Source organism: Mugil cephalus, chromosome 15, assembly GCF_022458985.1.
Source record: "Mugil cephalus isolate CIBA_MC_2020 chromosome 15, CIBA_Mcephalus_1.1, whole genome shotgun sequence".
Lineage (NCBI taxonomy): Eukaryota > Metazoa > Chordata > Actinopteri > Mugiliformes > Mugilidae > Mugil > Mugil cephalus.
In genome coordinates this window covers 12,773,819-12,798,488 of record NC_061784.1, presented here as the reverse complement: position 1 = coordinate 12,798,488, position 24,670 = coordinate 12,773,819, and the positions used below count along the sequence as shown (strand labels likewise).

The following is a 24,670-nucleotide window of genomic DNA, read 5'->3' as shown; positions in this document are numbered from 1 at the left end:
TGGGAGGAGCGTAAAGCATATCAGATCATAATGACTTTATCACCCTGACCGTGCATTTCTTTTCACACCCTAATCTTAAAGTGGGTCACTGTCACAGGTCACTAGATGCAGGACAGCCCCTTTTACACTGACGACTGCATGACTCCTCTTCCTGGCGTAAAAACGTTTGTGCTGAGGCTGTTGCACTAAGGTCATTGCTCAGGCAACCGCTAATCCCGCACAGGACTTTCATTTTATAGGCAGTTAATCATGATAAAACGCCACAGATATGCTGTAGTGTCATGCTAGTGGCTCGGCTGTCACTGGTTTCATTCTCAGTCTATTACCACGAATATTACACATTTACATATGCATGGTGCCCAGAGGATCACTCCTACCGACTCTGGGGCCGCTGCAAAATTTGGCAGACGCGTTCACGTTCCTGTAAATTTGCCTATAGAGGGCATGCATGTGACGTCACAGGTAGCGAGGTCTCCATGGTTACGGCCACTGAGTGGCAAAAAGTGACAGTTGAGCCTGGAGATTAGCAGCATTAGTTTGAATCATAGGCTTTAATGGCGTCTAAACTGTAAAACTACATAAAAATTTAATGGGGAGGAGCTGTCGTGTGATTGCCTGTAGCAACAGATTTGAAAAGTAGTCAGACATATAATTTTACAGGCTCCCGAGAGTCAAAGAAATGAGAAGTAAATTGATTGCTGCATTACTAAGAAACTACTGGAATCCAGGCACAGAAACCTGGTGTTGTGGTTCACATTTAGTGTCAGGTAATGTTAATTTATGCTGTATTTTTAAATGAAGTCATAGCTTAAGTTACTTCTTAAGTTACATTCTGGAAGGCTGCCAGATGAGATGTTGTTGTTTTGGTTCAGTTTTTGCCAACAGTAACTATTTCAGTTCCAACAATAAATAACGATAAAACAATAAAAGGAATATTAGTGATCACTCCTTGTCATCCTTTTAACGTCCGGTCGGACGGCTAACGTTACTCCTCTGTAAAGCTCCTAGTGTTAGCATCTTTTATTTAGATACATTCATCATAATTGAAATTACCTAAAACTAACTTAAACTAACTGAAACTGAGGCCAATCCACTTTTCCAAATCCAAACTAGCTCGTCTGGATTAGGGCTGCACGATTCTGGAACAAATGTGAACCACAATTTTTCTGCTTAGAATTAAGATCACGATTCTTTGGCACGATTTGTTTTACAAAATGTTTATTGCACGGATGAACTTTAACTCTGTGGGTGACTCTTGCCACTACCACCTGGGGTTTCTTTTCCCATCCATTAAACTCTCTTTACGGCTGACTTCTCTCTGCTTCTCTCCCTCAGTGTTTCCACACACTCAACTGCAGGCAGGCTTCCTCCACTGACGGAATCATGTGTTGTAACGACGCTTTACCATAGGTCGAGGGAGGAGTCAGCGGCAGTGCTGCCTTTAGGGGCGCTTGAAAAAATCCGGGAAGAAATCGGAGCATTTGTTTGTGATGCTGCCCGTGAAATAAAATGCTTAAGAATCGTTGTGTTTTGAGAGGAGAACACGTGTATGTGTGAATCGAGATCGCCATTTTTTAACGATTGATCGTGCAGCCCTAGTATGGATCATTGTCGAATCCAACTGGCCTTATCTGATGATCCACATTTTCCCTGGTCTCCCTGTATTTACTGATACATTTCACCAAGTTTGACACTCTGGGGGGCATATATTTATATGTATTTTTCCCCTGGCAATTTACAGACAGGCGCATCTACAGGCAGCCCTGTGCTGCTGGAGAGGCTGCGGACCCGTGCAGCCCATACATTGCCCCTCCCCCATTACCAGAGCGCGAGCTGCTGGAAGCTGCAAAATGCTTGTACTCATAGGCATGTAGAGCACCCCTCAAATTAAGAGTTGGACAAAAATATTTGTTGTTGGTTAAATTGAGACTTGTAACATTTGTTACCATTGCGTCATTTTTGCCAGAAAAATTGGCAGCACGTATCGGCCATCAGTCAATGCTGATGTAAACAAAATCTGTATTGGTATCAGCCCGAACAAATCCATACTGGTTGATCCCTGCTTTAGACTGTTTACATATGTTTGATTCAAAATACATTTTCCTACAGCCTTTTCTTTGTTTTGGTCCCCGTGTTATTTTATTATTTATGCCCACTAATACGTTGTAAGATCCGCTCCTGTTCAGTCATGGCTTGTCAGCGCTGTTCCCTTCTCAGATGGGAATAAGGCGGTGACGGTAATGCCTCACTACTGTCACTTCCCCTCAGATATGTTTGAATTAATGTAGACATCTGTTTCGAGGTTGTTTGGTTGAGGAAACGGCTCATAAAAAATGTAGCTGGAAACACAAACATTGTTTCTGAGACTACGCTGGCTGTTACGCTGCAGATACCGGCTGCACGTATTCAAAACGCTAATCCGAGGTGATGAAAGATTTAATAAAGCTGCGGCAAGACTCTAAAACTGGCAACAAAAACCCCACACTGGTTCGTGTTTGATCCACCATGTAAACACAACAGACGGTGACGCCATCAGCCGCATTCTCAAATGTCATTCCTCAGATTTTCTTGTGTAAGGCGCCGCTGCTAAAAGGTTGGAGATATCTCCAGCTGGGAATGATTGTGCCCCTTATATCTTTCATGTGAACTTTTGTTCGCTGCCAGCAAGAGGAGTCCTTGGTAACTTGCAGATATGCGTTTGCGTGTGGAAAGTTTTGACTTGAAGCAGATGGCTGTTAAACTTCTCCAACACTTCGCACCTAACGTGTGGTTTTCGTGGCTGCGCATCTTCCGCTGGCTCAATTACCGTTCCACACTTTGACCTTCTTCCTAATTGGAATCAGATATGTGGCTATAATGAGTGTAATGCAGCCTGATGGAGTTATGGCGGCGAAAAAAGATGGCCGGTGTTAAATGGTGCTTGCTGTAAGGGTTCTGTCAGGCATGTGAGCCGGTGCGTGATGGATGCATGGCGCTCGAACGGTGATGGGAATGGAAATCAAATCACGCGGCGGGAATACGCTGCTCGCATTCTTCTCGGGAGAAGAATGAATGCGAGATGAATGTTATGCGCGTTGTGTTGGTGGATACATCCCGCATTTGCATTTCGCTGAGGGTGTCTCCCGTTTCTTAGCTTTTCGCTTGTTGCACGAAATCTCCTGCTGTTCTTCCTAGAGTTTCTTTATTTCTCCTCAGCCTCGCTCGCTCTTCACTGTTTCTCTTTTGCTGAGTCTCAACTCTTCGGGGATTCACACAGAGAAATCAATTTTGCCTGGCCTCTTTGCCTTGTGAAGGGAACACAGGCATATATAAATATTCACATGCGGCTATTTCAGATCCTCAGCTTAGGGACTGAACTAGTGCATGAGCCGTTCCTCTGTTTGATCATGGAGCTGCGTACATGCGTCTCTGGATGATATCTCCTTCTTCCCCTCCGCGTCCTCTCCTTTAATTTCTTCCTTCCATGAACCCTCATTCCTCTGATTGTCTTTATCGGCAGCTTTCATGTTTCTTTTGATTTGTTTTTCCTCCCATCACCTTCATTTCTTTCTCACGAGTTTATTTGATCTGACTTTGCTTCTTCCCTCCTCGTTTACTTTCTTATTCTCTTTGTCCTAACTTTATGAACCCCACCAGCTTGTTGGTCTTGGAGGTGTCCTGCTCAGGATTTATTTTACCTGATCCAGTTATAGTGTTTTGGTGAGTTTTATGCGGCGATGACACAGCCATGTAACCAGAAAAGAGACATCATTTAGCTTTTCAGTCTGTTGTAAAAGATATTGACATCAGTATGACTTTAAAGGACAACAGTTAACAGCAATCACGGCATTTCTCAAGAAGCACATGCAACATTTCTTTGGCTCTGATTGGTTGTAGAGCTCCAATCATGGGATCCAGGCTCAAGTTCTGATAAGAACAGACTAACCAAGCCTAAGCTGTTTTCTGCCTGACTGTCATCTTTTTTCATCACTTCCTTCCTTTAATCCTTCTTACTGAGGTCTTTGTTTGCTCCTTCATTTTGTTTATCGTTGCACCCTTAATGTTGCTTTGCAAAACAACTTTTCTGTCCTCTGTTTTCCATCCTTTCCTTTCACAAACTCAAACTAATTCACCCTAGAGCTGGCCAGTATGACCAAAATGTAAAAATATTGATGGTCTCGCAGTATATACCTGTATTCTTTATTTTTTTCTTACATATTTAAACTGCTATGTAATGTCAGTAGCAGCACAACCGGCTACCATAATAATTGAAGTCTGTGTGCAACATTTTTTTTTTTTTTCCCATTCATAAAACGCTAACCTTTTTGGTGACAAGGTCTTCAGTGTCTTCAGGGTCCTCTCGTTCTGCTGCTTCATTTTATTTTTCAGACCATTCCATCTTCACCACGCCTCGCAGTGACACGATCACACCATGTGCCCTACATTGAAAATAATCCGGTCTGAAACAGTGTCTCGCGGTGCAGGATTCCGAACACTATATTAAAATTTCATATCATAACGTAAAAATAACAAAAAAACGGTATTTGGTATGAATTGGTATACCGTCCCGCCCTAAAATACTCTCATAATTAATAAAGCTACTTCATTACCCATGTGACTTCTGACACAGATGCTCTGTGCTCTAATTTAAACGCGTGCGATCTGCATCCCGGGCCTCGTTTTTAGACGCTGACGCTGCAGCAGCCACCCATCACGCCCCCCCTCTGCTCGGATACCGGATTGTTTGGCGCCGATAACCACCTCATGGGTTTCTTCGGAAAACATCCCCGCCCCTCTGCCTCCTTGCCCAAGTCTTCCTCTCCCCCTCTCTCCCAATTGTCAGCTTTGTTTTACAAACAGAGCAGAGATACGGTCTCTGAGGCGCACCTCTCATCCCCTGCCCTATCCGGGCCGTCAGCCTAGATCCGACATGACAGTGGGCATACTTGGTGCACCGGTGGCACAAAAAAAAAAACACACACACGGAGCGACTCGGCACCTCGTGCAGACACGCGTGCAAGAAATGCGAACGCAGACGCAGACGCAGACGCAGACGGTCGGAGCGGATGTAGCGCATGCTAGCTACCTGACCTCACCTTAGCTCGAAACAGGACCCCCCCGCCCCACACACACACACACACACACACACACACACACACACACACACACACACACACACACACACACACACCTCCCTCTCACAGGCTTGTGGCTAATGCAGCCCGACAGGTGCATGTGGGTGTGTGTGTGTATGTGTTTGTGTGCGTGAGCTTACATTCGCTCTGATGCATATTTTATGTGAAGCTGCCGAGTGTGTGAGTGAAACTAGGACATGAAGGAGACCACAATATATCTTGGTAAAATGTGGGTGTGTTCCTCTCCGTGCAGCAGATGAATGCGCTTACTTATTCCATTACCCCCCTTTTCACTTTTTTGACCATTTTCCTTTCCTTTCTTCGCCTTATCATTCAGCCCCAGGGCTCATTTTAGAGGTATGTCTATTAAGCACATGCAAACCGACGCGCGTACGCGCCAACAAAAGGCAGGCAAACAAACAGAGACCACCAGGCAGTTGAGGACACTTTCTGTTTAATGTTATTTATAAACAGCTTTTGAGTCTGGCATTGTTTGATAACCACATACAAAACATTTGGGTTGCACAACGGAAAACAGGAGAGGCAGAGACAGAGAGGTGGGGGTGAAAGGGAAAAGAGCGGAGGAGGAGGAGGGAGGGAAGGATGGAGGGATGAATGGAGGGAGAGATGGGAAAGGAGGAGGAGCGGGAGGGCTGGGGCAGCGCAGTGTACCGTTAATCTTCAATTGAGCCAGCATAACAAAACAAAACCAAAAAAAAACAGACTGAAAGTAATAATGATAATAATCATATTTAAAAAAATAATAAAGTTCCAGCCTCAAGCTCCCTGTTTATTTTTAAGGGAACCAGTGAGACACAACCGAGAGTCAGTTTCTCATTTTTTCCCCCCTCTCTGTCTCTTTATTTATTTATTTATTTATAGATATATTTTTTTATTATTTTTTTATTTTTATTTTTTAATTTTTTTTTACAAAAGTCATCCTCACAGGAATAAACAGACACAATTTACATCACCTCTGGGTTCACAGCAGCACAAACAAGTTCACCAGTAGGGATCTCTAATCCTACATGTCAGGGGAGGATGACACCAGGCTTCTGCACGTCCCCCCCCCCCCCGACACCGAGATAGATGGACACGAAAAGGCGGCTCTCTCAGCAGGTTAAGACGCTTGCGGGCGAGATACAAATGATGCGGCCCCCCTGCTCTCGGATCCGCACCTGAACCAGGTGTTTTTGGGTTGCCACTAATTTTTTTGTGCTTATTTATTTAGTTTCGTTTGAGCTTTTTTTTTTTTTAATCTATAGGTCATCTTCTGCATCCAAGTGTTGCTCGGCTTTTAAAATAGATTTGACAACTTCGTAATGCCATAAGAATGAAGGAGGCCTTTAGCATCACTCTGTAGTTAAGGTACCCGGATGACTCGTGCGTATCTGTACAGGTTTCACGTATTGTAATCGAGCAGTTTAGGGTGGTGAAATAATACTTCAGAAAGGCCAAAGTCAAAGCCTGGAGAGCGTCTGTGCTGCTCTGCTCTGCTCTGGACTGACGGGTTAGAAGTGTGCAGTGGGACAGGAAGGCTGTGAAGGTGATTGATTGGGCTTCGTAAGAGGGGTGCACGCTTGGACCTCTCCTCTCTTGAACCTAAGTTCATAAAGGGCAACGTGTCCCGCGGTCCTCTCTGTGCTTGTTGTTTCCTGAAGACAAGTCCTCGGCCTCCGGAAAGGTTCAGTGGGATTCTTTCTCCTCACACGTAGCAGCATTAAAATCCAGCTCTCCAATCAGGGCTTGCGGAGCATCAAGTCCATCCTTTTTTTTTTTGTGTTTTAACCAAACCAGAGAGGACAAACGAAGTAGTTTGTCAGTCCCTTTGCTTTCCGGTGATCATCAAGTCTTGAGTGTTTATCTTTGCAGGAGATGTGTTGTGATCATCAGTTCTCCTTTATTTTGTCCAGCATTTGAAACCTTCATGTTTAGACTGAATAATCTCTCCACGGAAAAGTGCATATCAGTTTTGTGGAATCAGACGTTTTACCTTTCAGGCTCATTCGGGGCCTCTCTTTTGTGTCCGTTGAGGTCAAAGAGCGAATGGAACTGCCTCTCGCCTCCGTATCTCGTCCTTATTTGAATCAGGCTTTCGTTAGGCACTCTTGCTAGTTCTACCCGCATGGCTTTTGTGCTTTTTTTTTTTTTTTTTTTTTTTTTTTTTTAATTTTTAATTATTATTTTTTTTAAATTTGTGAACTCACACTCGTACAAACTCACTTACACTGACTGGGACCGTTTTTCGCTCTGAGAATGACCGGTTGGTTCTGAATGGCTTTTTACGTCAGGATGCAACAACAGGGACAGATGATGGTTTTCAACAGGACTCATGTGAGGAATTGTCAGTTACATAGAGGTGCCGCAATTTCACTGTTTTTGTTTTAGAATTCCGACTAAAAGCCCAGGATACAACTGAGCATTAAAACTGTTGTGACATGGAAGGAATCCATTTTATCTGTGGATATATGGTGATTATAGTTATTACTGCGAAAATGCTTCACAGTGACTCATTTTACTGCCACTTGTGTCTGCAGTGTTTTGTTTCGTGATCTTAAGGTGCCGTTGAGTGAGCAGAGTGATTGTTGGAAATGACTGCGCCTTTGTCTCGGAGTGACTGGCAGATGGAGGTTGCAATGAAAGAGTATTATTGTGTCGAGGAGGCTAAACATGGAGACAGAGCCGTGAACTGTTTTGTTCTCGGTGTTATTTGAATGGATTATTGGCTTGTTATTTTATGCGGCTGTACATAGGTTCAGTGGAGGAATCGATGCCACGGAGACAAAAGTAAAGTTTTCCTGTTCTTTTCCTTGGTGACATCATCAAAGCAATGGGCTAAATTGTTTTCCCTGACTTCCATGTATCGATTATGACTCGTAAAGATCCCTGCAATAATACCACAGGGATAGGCAATAATGTTCTTTATACACAGTCATGTACACACACGGTTGTGCACACATGCCTCTTTTTAAAGAGTCGGGGCAGGGTGGTTCTGGAGAATGAATCATAAGGTTGCATCACCTGCACAAAAGTGTCCATTTCCTGTCTCAGCGTGGGATCACAAAGTAGAGTGACAGCAGCAGAGCTGATGAGAAACCGGTAATGTAATCTGCAAGGTGTGCCTGTGCTTTGTTATTGGCTCTCTGGACCCCACTTGGTGGGCCGACAGAAGTTCTGGGGATGCACTTGTTCTTCCGTCTCGCAGATCCGGACATGTCATATTTACCTCCGTCTGGAGCATAGTCTTTGTCAATCCCCTCCTGAAGCACCTGCACGTCATTGAGGCCGCCTTTCGCCTTGCGGCCCCGGCGCGTGCAGTTTCTGCGGCCTCCCTTGGTCGGCCGTGGCAGGGGTGAGGGTGAAGGCAGGCTGTACTGGTCCCCGTGTGGCAAGTACGGCCGCTGGTGGTGGTTGTGATGATTCCTGTGTCGGTTCAGGTGGTTCAAAGACTCTCCGTGCTCCGTCTCACCACCGGGAGCGCCGCGTGCATGACCTTCCCCCGACATGCAACTGGGCAGCTCCTCTTTCTTGAGCGATTTGAGGTCCTTCCCCGCCAACTCCGGTGGCGAGACGCACATCAGAGTCGAGGTGGAGCCCCTGAACCTCCGCAGCCAATCCCAAAGCGACAGTGCCTTGCAGTCGCACTCCCAGGGGTTGTCGTTGAGTCGAAGGTACTCCAGAGCCGGCAGCAGAGTCAGGCTGGCGCCAGATAGCTCTGTCAGGGAGTTGTTGAACAGGTACAGGGTGGTGAGGCGCCGCAGGTCGTGGAAAGCCTGGCGATCGACCCACTGGATCTGGTTCTGGTGGAGGAGGAGCCGGTCTAGAACCCCCAGGCCTCGGAACGTGTTCTGCCGTAGATTCCACAGCCGGTTTCCGTGCAGGAAGAGATGACTGAGGTTCAGCAGGTCGATGAACAGATCGTCCTCTAGGAACTCTAACTGGTTGTCCTGCGAGGGTGTAGGAGAAAGAGGAAAAGGTTTTAGTGCAGTGAAGATACATAGCTGCATACGTGATTGTGAAAAATCTACTAGCTCTGCGTTTCTGTACATCTGGTCAGCTTGTTCCGTTGGAATCGTTACAGATGATGTAAGAACGCTGTCAAATGTCGGGCTGCAACCTTTACCCCACTCCCTCCATATTGATGTCAATTGATTCTCCCGCCAATGATATGAAGTGGAGATCCTTTCCATATTTCTCTCCCTAAACCTGCCGTGTAATTATTGAAATCGTACACTCAATGCCGGTTCTCGGTTGCACTCGTTTCCTTCAGGGATTAACCACAGATGATGCATTGGCGGCTGCTTTAGTGCAAGCCGAGGTTTGTGGTGTTTTCACTACACTCAGGATAATTTGATCAGGCTCCGGTTCATAGGCAGTAAGTGCTGAACCAGGCCGATGGACAGATTGCACCATAATGCGATTGCGGCCCTGGATGCGACGTACAGTAAAAGGCGCGCGCGCGTGTGTGTGTGTTACCCATGTACCTGTAGGTAGAGATACTGGAGATTTTGTAGGCCTGCAAAGATTCCCGGAGGAAGGCTGGTCAGGCCACAGTGGTATAGGTGCAGGGCGTGTAGCCGACCCAGGCCCACAAAGGTGTCGGCGGCGATGGCGTTTAGGTGCTTGTTGTCCCCAAGGTCGAGTTCCTCCAGGCGGTCGAAGCCGTGGAAGGTGGAAGGTTGTATGTAGGAGATGTTGTTGGAGTAAAGCCACAGCATGGTGGTGGTGGGCGAGAAGTGGCCGCGGAGTAGCCGCTGGATCTTGTTGTTCTGCAAGAAGACGCGCTCGCTCTGGGCCGGGATGCCCTCGGGCACGGCGTGGAAGTTGTGCGCCTGGCAGGACACGGTGCTCGGTGAAGTGTAGCAGATGCAGTGGCGAGGGCAGGGTTGAGAGAGATCCAGGCCCCACAGCACCAACAGTAGCTCCACCCCACCGTAACCTGAGCGGAGGAGAGGGGGATGAAAAAGTGGAAAGAGAGGGACGGAGGGAAAAGGGGAGAGGAAAAAGACGAGCGGAATTAATTGAATTCATACAGCATCCCGTTATCAGGCACATCTTGAATGAAACACTCACTGCTCTCGGTTTACAAGGACAACAATGGGCACGGTTCAGTGCAGACAAATTACAACGCCGAAACAAGTCTCTCTCAAACACAATGCACGAGCGCTCACAAACATTCATGCATTGTTTGCGGGCCCATTTCTTTTCACATTATTTTCGATCATTCACAAAGTCCTTCAGAGCCCTTCACTGTTATCCTAAACTCTGTTAAAACCCCAATTTTTTAACTCAGGGAAACCTTTTTATATTTGAGGAAAAAACCTTGAAAAGCCGTAATACTGAAGAGCCCCGTTCAATGGCACGCACGAAAAACACATAAAAATCCTGCCCAGGCTTACAAACGCTGTGTGAGAGCTGTCTTTTATTGCGGGGTTGTATGTTTGTCAGAGATGCAACACTCATTTTTATTTTTGTGTTCCCTGCACTCGTGGTGATGATCCGGCACAGACGCGCAGCATCTTATCATGCACAGAGTTGCATCCTTAGGTTATCCTGTAAAGGTGACAGAAAATCGATGTTTCCCCTGCTTACAAGCAAACACACACCACACCTGTAATACATTCTCACAATGAGGGGAACCTGGAACGAGGGGTGTGGGAATCATCAGCAGCGTGCCTGTGAAGTGGTTTTTCAGATTCCCCTCATCTCCTGCCCATTTATTTATTTATTTGACTTTTTTTTGTTTGTTTCTTTTTTTTCCTCTGGATCATTCCAGTGTTTGATGTGTCTTAGGGTGGCAGAGAAGAAGTGTGGTAAAGATAGAAGAAGATGAGAGTGGAGACATGTTTATCCATCGAGCAATTTCTGAACAGAGGGAGATGCAGTAAAAGATCAACATCCTGTTGACATGTGTCCAACTGTGTGTGTGTGTGTGTGTGTGTGATTTTACAGATATTCCTCCATCTGTGTGTATACTGCTTTGAAACAAACGAAGGAGGACGTTTTGGACAGTCCTCCGAACTTCATAGGGCTATTTGAGAAGTAAGACTTGTTTTTAAAGTCACTTAAGTCTGTGTTAGCATTTATTTGTACTAGAGCAGGGGTGTCAAACTCATTTTAGTTTGAGGGCCACATTCAGCCCAGATTGTTCTCAAGAGGACCAGACCATAAGAATAGGTACAAGTACTATAGTTTATTAAATTTACATTTGATAAACTATATTTTATGAACAACCTGCATTTTTTTAAAGAAAATTAAGAACAATTTCAACAATATCATGCCTCAAAGGCACAATATATATATATATAACTAGAGATGGGCATCAATAGGACTTTATTGATACTGGTGCCATTATCGACTCTGCTTATCGATCCGATTATCGATTCCCTTATTAATTCCCCCTGTGAATCTTTGATCTAGATTGGTTTCGGGTAAACGGCCGTGTCAGAAACATAGGACATTGGTCACTGGATCCTCACTAGCGCTGCTCTGCTGAAACTTGGCGGTGGCTGCACTCATTGACCGGAGATTGTTCAACACAAGTTCAGCGGCACTTTGTATTCAATCTGTGCATATTCGACAAATGCTCCAACTTGTTGGTGGTGTTGCCGCCCTTGCTTGAAATTGCAGTGCTACAAAAGTTGCACATTGTGCACCATGCTTCGACGTAAAGATTCTACTTTCATTTTATGGCTTTCGACACCATGTATCGATAAGGGAATCGATAAACATGAAGACTAAAGATATCGATGAACCGAACCAGTTGCAATCTGGAACTGAAAAACATAGTATTTCAATTTGCTTCTGCCATTTCATCATTTTAAAACATGAAAGTTGCAGCAGTGCAGGAGTTCCACCAACCCAAACTCGCCGAATATTTTATTCTTTCAGCGCTGAAACTTGCTGCATACACACCAAACACACAGGCGTCCAATTTACTTCTGTGAATAAATAGGAATTGGTCCATTCTTCTTGGAAAACTCGACAACCTATGTCCATTTTGTCTCCTTTTTGACAAAAACATTTTGGTAATTGCGGTGCCACGGAGGATAATTCTGACAGCAAATGTGCACTTACAGTTAATCTTTATCACGATTAGCAAAATAGCCATTTATAGCACCAGATTGTGCGTTTGCGTCATCTGCTGTTTATTTCTGGGTATCAGTGTTGTTTTACGTCCGCAACTCTGACTAAACGGTTTGACCCCTAGTGGACAAATTAGGATCAAGCAGTTACTTTGGATCCATTGGCGGGCTGGATTTGGCCTGTGGACCTTAATATTAACGCCGCTGCACTAAAGGGTTAAGGTAAGGAACTAGGTTGTGCGTCATATTCCTCATAGAGGTAGAAACATGCATGTGTGGGTCAGAGACATGGACAGATGTGACGAACAGATGTCAGTTTGACCAGGGCATCGCTGCTTTGTAAAGAACGACATGTTCTGAAACATCAGCAGAGGACAGAGGAGTATTGTCACGTGTGCGTCACATAGGTCTGTATAACTCGGCACACTTCCGTAACCGTGCTCAGGTAACATAATGTGTGTGAGCTTGTCAGTGCAGGATGTCTGTCTCTATATGTGCTGCGTGTGACATTTTATCTGTACAGTAAGAGCAGCATCTTGTGTGTTTGACAAGTCTGACCTTTTTAGTAAGTGGGGAAAAAAAAACGTGCATCAGTTATCGTCATGGCAGCACTTTTGCATTGCTGTGCAATACTTTAATATTGCATCACGTTGTGAATATTTATAAATATGGGTGGTGATGCAACAACTAATTCATTAATTGCAGATGTAACCATAAATGATAATGCATAATTTATTTAAAAAATAATAAAATGTAAAAAAAAAAAAAATGTTATACTATTCATTATAAACATCAAAGCTTAATTTCCAAATTATGGGGATGGGCAATTTGACCAAAATATGATGATCACATAATCATCTCCTGAGGTAGAATCAGTCTATTCTTAAAGTTAAGACCAGAAGAGCTCATTCATATCTTTGTCACTTTGAGGCTTCTTTCAGGATGTTGCTGCTATACTTCATCTGCTGCCCTGTCTTCTCTTTACAAATTAAGCTACACCTCGAAGATGCCTAGTGTCCCAGTTGTGTCACAAACAATAACTCATTTCCTTAGCTCATGGTCTAGGAAATTTGTACAGCGCTGTTGTTGATGACACAATCTGTACAATTCCTCTGAAATTCTGGTCATATGCCAAGTATAAGATCATCATCTTTTCCATTCTGTTTTTCTGAGTTTTGGTGTAGAGCTATAATGCAGGACTAATGCATATAAATGAATGAACATGACACTGGAGCCATGATGCTGTCAAACCCATCAGCACAGAGTAACTGTCTCTTTACTGAGCATACACTGTATGAAGATGGACAAAGCACAGTGAAACGAAGCTGTCAAAAGTGAAGCCAAAGCAAGTAGAGCTCCTCCCCCTGATGTCTGGCTGCAGTATAGGCCATAAGCTCCACCCCCTCCAGGTCAGTGGATGGGACCAAACCAAAACATTAAAATACATGTCAGATAATGTTTTTAAGGATAGTTTCTGTCATTTTAGCTAGTTAATATAATGCTCATGCTTGTTCAAGTCTTCATTTTTCTGATGGTTTTCCTTTTGGTTTTGTTGTTTGACGCTATAGAAACAGGATGTGACATGATGATGACTGCGTATTGCCATGCCAAACGCTCTGTGAACTGGTCCCATTATTATCCCTTAATAATAATAAGTACAGTGTATAATCCATCATTTCTTTGTAACTTGGGAAGGCAGAGTAGAGCGTAGTATTAATTAAACAAAAACGCAAGTGAGTTCTCCAGGAAGTGTGGTTGAGGGTCATTAATAACGTGGCTCCATGTGGCTCCACTCCACTGTGTTGATTTTAGCTTCACTCTCACAATATGGTGCCGCCCGTATCCCTGAGTAAATAGCATCAGTTTGGCGAATGCAAGGAGTGGGGATGCATAGTCCATATTTATATACAGTCTATGCCGCACAGTCTGACATTGAGTATGACAGAGGTTGTTATTTTATAACTAGCCAAAAGTTTTTCTTTGAGTTTACTACCTCTGGTGCCGTCTTATTTTACTATTACTATACTATATACCTAAATTAATTGTGTACTCATCAGTTACTAAGTACCATTTGGACCATTATTGCACATTAACCAACACTGACAAATGACATTATGATTATTGCATCATCTGCGGGATTCTGGGCTTTTCATACAGATTTATCATAGGGGATGAATTATTTACATGTGTGATATTCCATCAAATAGAAATGAATTGGAACACCATTTTAAACACGTTTCCATTCAGCTTGACAAGATCTTTTAGTTTGGCCATGCGGCGTGTGTTTGCTCTGATGACCCACTATAAGGTTGGTGTAGGGCTGAATACTGAATATTAAAATGATCAATTCACATTCATTATTAATGCTCATGCCGAACATGTGCAGCCCTTGACCGCTGTGGTTTCCCCTTTCCCTCTCTTTCCTCATGTCATTCTTCCATCTGTCTCTCTGATTTATTTTTCTCAGTCTGCCAATAGACTCAATTGCTCAACTGTTTTGTCATAAGCCGTAACATGCACATGCACATACATGGGAATATGTTTCGTAGGATATCAAATTATTATTATTTTTTTTTTCATTGTTCTTAACCCCTGTTTCGATTTATCTCTTCATCTGTGTTGCCCTTTGCTTCATGCTTCTCTGCTTCCTTTCTTCAACATGTTTGCATTTCTTCCACTGCTGCTCTGCCACACCTGCTGTGCTTGTTAATTAGGTATAAAGCCACTATATTCCGCGTTGTGTGTGAATGTAGCGAATGTGTAAAATATATTCTAAACAGACTTGAGTGTAAAATGTGTGAACACCCGAATGCGAAGGTGTTTTGTGATGTTTGTTTTTTATTTTTAAATGTGAAAAGTGTAGCATTGATTTTCTGTGATGATAAATGCTACAATGTTACAACAAAGCTGCAGGATTATTTTTAATATGTGTTTGTGTATATCTGTGAAATTGTGTCTGTTGGACTCCAGTAGGGGGCGCAATTTGGTTCTTGGCAATTAATATTGATAAGTCAGGGGAAATAATCATTAATGTCTATAAATAGTTACTACATGTAGCAAACCTCGGGGCACCACCCTATTTCCAGGGACTAAGAGTCAAATTGCCTAATAACGATGGTGTCTCACAAGGGATTTGAAGGATGTGTTTGAGCACTGAATGCCACGAATCCACTAAATATGCACAGCATATAATCACAAGCAACAGCACAATGCCAGATTAATTTATAAAAGGATTTATTACAAGCAATGATTATCTCACATGTCCTTGTATCTTTGTTTGACTGAACTGGACCCACATGAACAGAAGCTCATCCCACTTTCGTTCCTCAAGTTTTATAAGGCCCTTTTATAAATCATTATTATTATCATTATAAGTAAGTAAAAACATGGCAGGAGCATTCAGCTCTTTGTTGTATGTCTCAGCCTCTTGGTAAAATACAGTCAACACCCTCAGCTCTGTCACAGATCGACACTGTGATTTCTCCACTGTTAGTTTAAGTTTACAGTGTTAATCTCACCCATAGGATCCTCCCACTGGCCCCATTACTGTTTTTTTTTTTTTTTTCTCAGTGAAAGTCTGCTTGACATGTACTTGTGATAGTGCTTCTAGCGTTAGTTTGCATTTCCAATTGCTTTGGCTCCCTCGTCGTCTTTTGTTTACCCCTGCAGTCTCTCTTTCTCTTTTTTTTCTTTTAGTATTTTCATCATTGCTTTATATCTGACTTCCTTCCTCCTCCCCTTTGCACCTTTTATTCTCTCCCAATTATATCCTCTATCTGTTGTTCAGCTCTCTTCATTGTGCAGTGTGTGTGTGTGTGTGTGTGTGTGTGTGTGTGTGTGTGTGTGTGTGTGTGTGTGTGTGTGTGTGTGTGTGTGTGTGTGTGTGTGTGTGTGGTGTTCCATATTTGGCAAAAGTGCGTGCTGAAACGTGTCCGTCTCTGCTTGCAGATTAACTGTGGGTGTTTAAAGTTTGCTGATTGAGAGATGGAGCTGATGATGTTAGATAGGAGAGCTGCCGACCGCCATATGGCTCTGACACTGGGGCAGCGTATCAGCGTACCCACCAGCAGCCAGCCGTTCAGACATTTTATTTATTCATCATTTGCCGTGTAAAACATGGAATTATCTGTCTCCATTTGCAGAGTTAGTTTCTCTGCTTCTGATAATAAGTTGGTACAAAGAGAAAAGGGATCTGATATTATAAGCATTTAAGGAAGGCGTAAGCTCTTGATATATATATTTTTTTAATGTACAGTAAAGTACACAACATCAACATAATTTACCAAATATTAAAAACATGTTGTAACTCAAAATTCAGCACATCCTTGGTTTCACTACTGACTTTCGTCTGCCTTCATCTCCTCTAACGCTTGGAAACAGTCATCTAATTGCAAACTAGCAATTAGCGGAGGCATTAGACTGGCATTAGGCCAAGTCTCAAACCTGTAACAACTCCCAGTAAAGAGTGTCAAGGTGCATAAATATCTATTTCACCAGTCATCCGTTATGGCGCATTTTCCCGTGAAGTGCTGTAAAATACGAAAATGAATCAAGTTTCCATTATGCTGATTTGTGCCTGGCGAGAATGTCTGGTGAATGGGGTGTAATGTTTTAAAGCTCATTTGATACCTAACACCTTTTCATGACTGAGATATTTTTTTACTGATTTTTATAATCCAGGTGCTCTATTGAATGAAGACAGAGAACAGCATGTGTGCTACCGTCTAACAGTCCTTTGCTTGCACTGAATCAATTGCAGATGGGTTTGCTCGGGATAAACAAAAACACAGTGGATATTCTCTTCTGCTCATTTAATATGAATGAAATACATTATGGAAAAAATCCAGATAATGCCTACAATGCATGTCGGTGTTGAACTTGTTATGAACTGTGGGTTGAGATATAATCCGTGAACTGCGGAATCTGTTGTTTGAGTCCGTCCAAGGACTTTTACTGCATCTTTCGCTCTCTCGGTTCCTGTCATTTCTCCGCTGTCAATAATACAAGCTTAGACGCCTTAAAAATGAATCTGCTGCTACGACAGTCTCCACTCTTCTGGGAAAACTTCATGAGAAATTTGAGCCCGACCGCAGGGATTTTCCTACGCGAGGTTGGACTCGAGTGACCTGATCTGCACTCGCACTCGTGTTTTCCAATTTACTACGAGGCCAAGTCTCTGTGAAGTTCTCCCACACCAATCTGGGAAGCCTGTTTCCTTCCCCTTGTACCAGGGTGTATTGTGTTAAACGAGGAAAGGGCGTTGTTGTCAGCCCCATCTGTGATTTAACCTGAACCCATTAGCTACTGATTCGTATCATTGAACAGCCTACCGCATGGGAGAGCTAACGTTTAGCTCACTGTTGTGAGTTTTAAGTCCGTCTTATTAATATCGTCACAATTAGACCTGTGACCAAGAGGGTAATATTGCTATCTTGACCTTTGCTTTCTGGAAAGCAGGACAAACACTCATCACATGAGAGCACGAGGGCTCTAAATGACTCTGTAGAAAAGGCATGAACGGCGAGTGGAGTAAAGCAGGTGTCAGTGGCTACTTGACTAGCTTTTGCTCTCAGAAACACCTAGCATAATAGCATAATGGGTACTTAAAAATAGTCAATGTTGTAAAGAAACGGATGTTTTAAATTCCTAGTGACACTCAGCCAAGGATGTGTTTCATTATTCATTTTTTTTGAAAATATGTCCAAAAATGGTTGTTTTTTTGGACACAGTCCTTGACACAAGAAGTTTGGAATATCCCTGTAGTGCTGCTTAAATATGACTCAGAACTACAGGCTCCAATGAAAAGCATAAAAAACAAAACAAAAAAAGCAATCTCTTCTCATAAGAATGAACAATGTATGGTACTCTACATACACCAATAATCTTGGGACGTTCACATGATGCCAGCGATGCCGTAGTCTTAAACACTTGACAATCAGGGAAGCTGTGGGGGGGCACTCAGCTGTACCGCCACCCCCACAAAGTAGGAACACCACCGTGGATAATTGACAAAAACTTTGATCTGAAACTGCACCTCTAACCGCTACAGCTCCACAGTTTTGTGGTTAATCAAATACTTTGGTCTGAAAAAGGCTTTATGTTGTCAAAAGAACCGACATCACAAGCGTAATCATCAAATTAAATGAATTATGTCATAGCTCCTTTGATGTGCACAGTACCAACACTGGTTTATTATGATGTTTGTCCTATATATTTAAATGCTTGGAGCAAAAAAAAAAAAAAAAAAAAGAATAGCATATGTTGCTTTTACTACCACGACCAAATGTTGTTTCTGACCATAACGCACATTAACACGGTGGTAAAACAACCTGTGGAAATGAGACCCTGCTTGGAGCATGGGAATGAGCAGCAACGCCATTCTAGTCTTTGAGAAGTGAGAGTGTAGTTCAGTGTTTTTCCTGCCGACTGGTTCATCATCACACAGGTGTTGATGTCCTTTCGTCCTCTGGGGTAGCGTGCACAGCTTTCACTTCATGCCAGTAATTGTCTATTTCAGCAAGTGATGCCTTTTTAATCAAAACTCTCTCTGTCTTTAGCTCTCCACGTCTCCGCGTCCATTCCCCACTGGTTGTTTGTCTAAATTCTCATCTTAGCTTCCCTGGTTAGATATTTGCTAAAAGCTTCATCAAGCACAGCCAGGGTTCAATTACAATAGCCGTCTCCCTCTTCTCCCTCTTCTCTCTCCAGCTCTCATTCCTCCACAGCAGCACACGAAAACACAACGCAGAAAAGAAGAGGGGGAGAGGGACGAGGGAAAAAAAAAAGAAAGACGAAAAACAGCACAAACACACATGCTGCTTGTCAGTCCGCCGTCGCAACTGCCTCCCCACAACAACAACAACAACAACAACAACATCTGGAAGAGACACCTGCCACTCATTCTGGCGGACACAAAGAGGAAGTGGTGATTGTGCGAGAGGAAGGGAGGAATGGGCAAGATGTTTCTCAAAGGGAATGAGGAGCTCTTAAAACATGAAAGCAAAAGACAGGAGGGGAGAGAGGCACGGAGCGGCGGTGTGGGAGGGAAAGAGAGCACAGCGAGAGAGAGGCTGTAGCTAAAATAGGATGACGGGGATGACAGGGATCGAGTGTGAAGCGCCGACCATTATATGGGTTGGTGTGTAAATGTGTGTCTGCTCTGTCCGGGAACACGGCTGTGACTTCCCCATGCATCACCACCTAATATTTTGACCCTTCTGAGCGTTGAGTCTGACGAGCGCCTGCAAATTGATAACGCACAACACCCTCATTTGCAGAGAGAAAAAACAGTCGGTCACACCAAAACACGTGTAATCTTCAGGTCTGCAGGAAATAACCGCAAAACAGAGAAATAACCGTCAAGTTTGCAGAGGGCGAAGAAAGGGCGCAGGAGGGACACACACTTGGCATAGACGATGCTCCTTCCTTGTTAGTGGCTGATTTAGCTGAGCGTAATCCCAAAGATCATTTAGCGTTGCTCATTGAAATGGTGATAAATCTCTGGCAGAGTTAATGAGAGATTTAAATGGCGTCATTGCCTCAAAGACACAGCTGAAATATCTCTGCACTATATAATCCTCCCCTCTCATGTAATACAGCACACACCCATTACATCCATCTTTATATCGGAGACAAATCAGGTCAATACATTTGGCTCCGCACCGCTGATTGTCTGTGGCCTGGGAAGTTCTGTTTTGTAGTCTTTTAAAGTTTCATCGAGTCACATTTCTGCTACCCCTGAACAAACAAACTACAAAAACTACACAAACAAATCTCTGGTAGACTATGCGTAGGAGTGGATACGCCTTCATCTGATCCTCGAGGATTGAGGTTGCAAAAATTTTGAAATGTGGTTACAAGTAGACAAAATATTGCAGATTCGAAAATGTCTTACAGCTCTACTACTCTCCTACGTTTCTGTCCTTTCACCTTTCTTACTTATTAATGAAGTAAATCATTTAAGTAAATGACCTCACTTCAGGTTTACCCTTCTACCGATCACATGTATTAGCCTGGTCGGGATTGATCGCTCGGGTCATCTGTTTAAATCAATCGGCAGCAAACACGGTAACCGATGAACTATTTGTGTCTCAAGCCACAATATCAGAAATGGCAGCAGCTCCGTCAATGTGCAATCCAAAGACTTTATAGAGTGAAGATTTAAACGCACTCCATAACATTTTTGGAGGCTATAATGAATTGATTATCATGAACAAGCTGTGTCCTGTCGAAGCTGCTAATGTAAGTCTGGTTGCCATCTGTCCTCCGTTAAAACGCACCAGCTGAATGCAAGCATTTTCTAGAGCTCATTCAGATTTTCATATTGTCCTTGAGCGCATTACCAGTGACAAGTATTCAAAATGAGCCTTGCTTATGTTACAAATGAAAGGCAATGAACTCTGCTTGTAAAGGAAGACACACCATGTGGAATGTAGCTGTTGTTAGTGGACTGAACAGCACAAATCCACTAGTTGTAGTCTTTTAATTTCACATTATGACAAGGATCTGTTAATTCTTTAACCTTAATCGATCTAGCATGGCGGCGTTGCTGGCTTGGTCCAACGGGGGAAGAAAAAGCTTAAAGTTGAAAGAAAAATCAATGTCCATTATCCTGAAGCACCTTCAGTGGTGCTTTACTTGTCTAACAAGTTCAGGAAGACTTGCTTGAAACCTATTTTTTTTTTTTTTTTTTTTTTAAAGGTATCTTTAAAATTAGCCCTGGTCCAACGTGGTCTGTTTCCCACTCCTTGACCAGCTCAGTGCTGTGGTTTCCCGGTTCGACCCCTCGCCCGCCGCTGTGACATCTGTTCAGCACACAACATATTGGCCCATTAAAGAAAATACACACCCTCCACTCTGATCAGTGCGAGTGTCTGAGCTCGCATGTGTGTATATGACGGGGACAGAGGAAGAGGGAAAGGGAGCGAATGCAAAAATAACCTCTACCCTCTTTGCATCCAGTAATTGGGTCATTTGAAAGGCTAAGCTTATCTCAACACTAATCAGACTCTAATTATACTCAGAAAAACTTTGCCCAGCCCTCCGTATTTACACACATACACACACACGCGCACTTTGTCCATGCATAATCAGATGATGCAGGTCACAGCTTTCCCTTTTTAAATCCTGCCCATTAGTGGTTAGATGTGAGCCGTACGGATACTCCTCTATGTCTGGTCCTGACTCAGTGAAGATAACTTAGACCGGCCGTGTGTCGGTGGAGAACAAGGGGCATGTTCAGATGTGGATGTGGTGTGGCACCTACTACTCGGATATCACAAAGCTAATGGATTCAGGGGCACAAGGACTCAGGAAGCCGATACCCAGGCACTTCTTAATCACCAACAAAACACAGCACACACTGTATAATAAAATATAAGGTTTCTAAAACAGGTTGTAGGAACCAAAATGATTTAGTGAGTTTTTTTCTATCTAGTGGCTGGATGGGGGATTAGTACAGGCGGAGCTACCTGCAGAGAGTGGGAAGAGACGGTCTTTGACTTCCATTGTTTCATGCAATCCATAGCTTATCCTTGTCTTTCTGATCTTATATAGCATAGGTCTTCACCAGGGGTTACATGACCCCTAGGGGTGTGTGGCGGTACTACAGGGAGGTCACAAAATGTTTGGTTGATTAGACATTTTTCTATTTTTTTTTCCACAAATTTAAATTTCTCTAAACACATATTGACATGAATCAAATGTATTTTAGTGAAGGGATAAATGAAGACAGAATACGTTATCTTTCAGTCTGTACTTCACTCATTCAGTGATACAGGAGCTGTTTCACACAGAGCGCCACACTACACCTGTCAACCTAAGCTTCCTGTACACCGTAGGCTCCGCCCCTGTCGCCACCGAGCCAATCACGAGGCCGCATATTACACACTGACTCTGTCAGGTTCCGTGCAGTTGGCCGAGATCCTGGAAGCACGCTGTAATATTTGCAGAAGAGAAGCTTGAAGGTTTATGTCAGATGTGTTTATGTTTATCGGAGTTGCACCTGCGTATTATCTGAATAGCTCAATATTGAATGCAAAATGATGATAATGTATATTATCAGCAATAGGGCGAGTTAAATATGGAACACATATAGTAGGTAGGGGGTCCCTACTTAGTCTCTCCATCAGTTTGGGGTCCTTGGCCTGAAAAATACCCCTGATCCATAGGGCCATGGGGGTCCTGGAGACTATCCCAGCTGTCATTGGGCAAGAGGTGGGGCACATCCCGGAAAAGGTCACCAGTCTATCACATTGCTGCTTTTGAGTTTTGTATTGAAACAGATCTAAAATCCAAGTTAATATATTGATAAGAATATAACTTTTCAGTTTGAAAACCTACATTTTTTTGAAGATGCTTCTGTTCATCGTCACCATTTGCGTTACCTCAGAAATCGTCTCTCTCCATCAGCACAGATATTACCAAATTACCTGAGCTGATTATACTTAAATCTACGTGGAGTGTGACACACACGGGCTTGGAGGCAAAAAGGCAGATGCAATGTGACACACACTAACGCACACAGATGCATACCCCCGGTGGAGCAAATACACAGCAATCGCAGGAATTTCACAGCTGACTGACCCTGATCTGGCAGCAGGCATCTGCGTCTGCAGAGACGGCGTGTGTGAGCCGTGTATGTGCACTGTGGACGAACACACACACACACACACACACACACAAACACACTTGAGATCTAAGGTGCTCGTTGCCCCCCATGCCTTGCCATCGCTGGATCTGGAATGCTCTCTGGCAGATATCCTCAGTGGGAAGCGGCGAGAAATGAGGCTGTCCAACAAGTCGATGAGAGGAGGAAGCGAGAGTGCAAGCGTGGGGGCGAGCTGGTTCTTCTCTTAATAGCAGTTTGTCCAATTCTCCCGGCGCAGGGAAAATTTCTCTTCCTCTTCTTGTGACTAAATCATTCCCGTGCTCTCTGCTCTACACCGCAGGTATGAATCACCCTTTGTCACCCTCCTCCGCTTGCCTCCCTCTTGTTCGTTTAGTTTCCCATCTGTCTCTATTACAAAGACTGTTAAAAGTACATCAGGCTTTATTATTGCATAAATCCTTCATTGCGATGACTGTGTGTGCTCTCGCACCTTGTTTCCACAGCGCGTGTACTTGAAGCGAGTAACTTCAGCCAATGCTCAGGGACTTTTTTTCCCCCCCTGTGAATCGGGAACGCGCAGACTCGAGAAAAGAGAGGAAAGGAAAGATGCAGAAGGCAAACAAGATGAAGGGCTACAAATCCAAAAATCCAAAATGACAAGTGTAGTGTGTGTGCTTTCGGCGCGGGGGACATGTCCGAGGGATCATCTGTCACCGGGGCTGTTTCATGGGATAACACGCTGCTGTGGCACTCTTCCCTTTGACGGAGCCAATCGCAAGCAGGCGTTGGTCATTTGTCAGCCGTATTGGACCAAACAAGAGGGAGAGATCGGCATCGGGGCCTCTCATTAAACGGGCTCCCCATAGAGCGTGACTTTTACCACTGTAGAACTGGCGGCGCTTGATGCGATCAGATTCGTTCCAAACCGCGTTATCCAGCAGCTGACGAATGCGAGACCCACAGCAACAAAATGATTAATGACTTGAGAGCGCAACTACGACTACAGCATCCTGCGCTGTAGAAAGAAATTGCAACATCAACCGCCTCAGTCCAAATCCGGAGTGTCACACTGTTTCTAATAGTTTTCAGCTGATCACAATATAACCGCTCTTCGCAAAAGAAAAATCAACCATTAGCATGATGTTGGCGTAGCGAAGTGCTACACCTCGCCTTCGGCCCGCTCTCCTTGTTGACATTTTTCACACCGTGCTGCTCGTGGAAAATGCATTCAGGTGGAATGACAGAGAAATGGCGCAGAGGAGACATCAGTCAGGAAATATGAGAAGTGGGAGATGTGAAAGGGAGAGGAAGGATGTATGAGGGGAGAACAGGAGGAGGCGTCGCAGCTTTTTTCCCCATCAGCTAAAGGGAGATGGATGAAGCGAGAAGAGCATGACGGTTTAACTCCCCCGATCAGTCATGAGATCTGGCTAATCTTGAAGGTTGCCGGTTAAACTCCGCCATCATTCATTGTGTTTGCCGGGAAGGTTGGAACAATCTGGAAATGTCGGGTGGTCCTGTGTAGATTGTTGTCTTCATCCCCTTCCATCTCTTCTATAAGCGCGTGGTCTTTGTATTTTTAAACTGCCTCTTGCTTTCGATCCAGATTAACCTCAAATTTAGCGTCTTTTCATTAAACGTGACACTTGCCGCGTCTAGGATTAAACAGGGAAAGTTTTGTAACCTGCTCCTTGAATGAGGGTGGCAGCCGTACATCTTGGATTCACAGCAGCTACAGTGGATTCCACTGATGACTCAGTCACAGCAGGAAAAATGTCTCTACACCCAACATTCACAGAAACATTTCAACACTATCACATACAATAATCTCCTCTGCTGTTGAGCTCCGTGCTCACAGTGTG

General features: G+C 43.9%; 1 protein-coding gene across 1 annotated transcript in view; it reads right to left on the bottom strand.

The window, feature by feature from the left end:
• Window positions 1-5,551: 5,551 nt before the first annotated feature.
• The window catches only part of LOC125021591 (reticulon-4 receptor-like 1), an 88,767-nt gene continuing 69,648 nt past the window's right edge, over window positions 5,552-24,670 (bottom strand). Inside the window, exons 2-3 of the mRNA XM_047607711.1 lie at window positions 9,599-10,053; window positions 5,552-9,061 (exon numbers count right to left, since the gene is read on the bottom strand). Coding sequence (XP_047463667.1) covers window positions 8,162-9,061; window positions 9,599-10,053 — 1,355 coding nt within the window. The 3' untranslated portion in view covers window positions 5,552-8,161. The remainder of the gene's footprint in view (window positions 9,062-9,598; window positions 10,054-24,670) is intronic.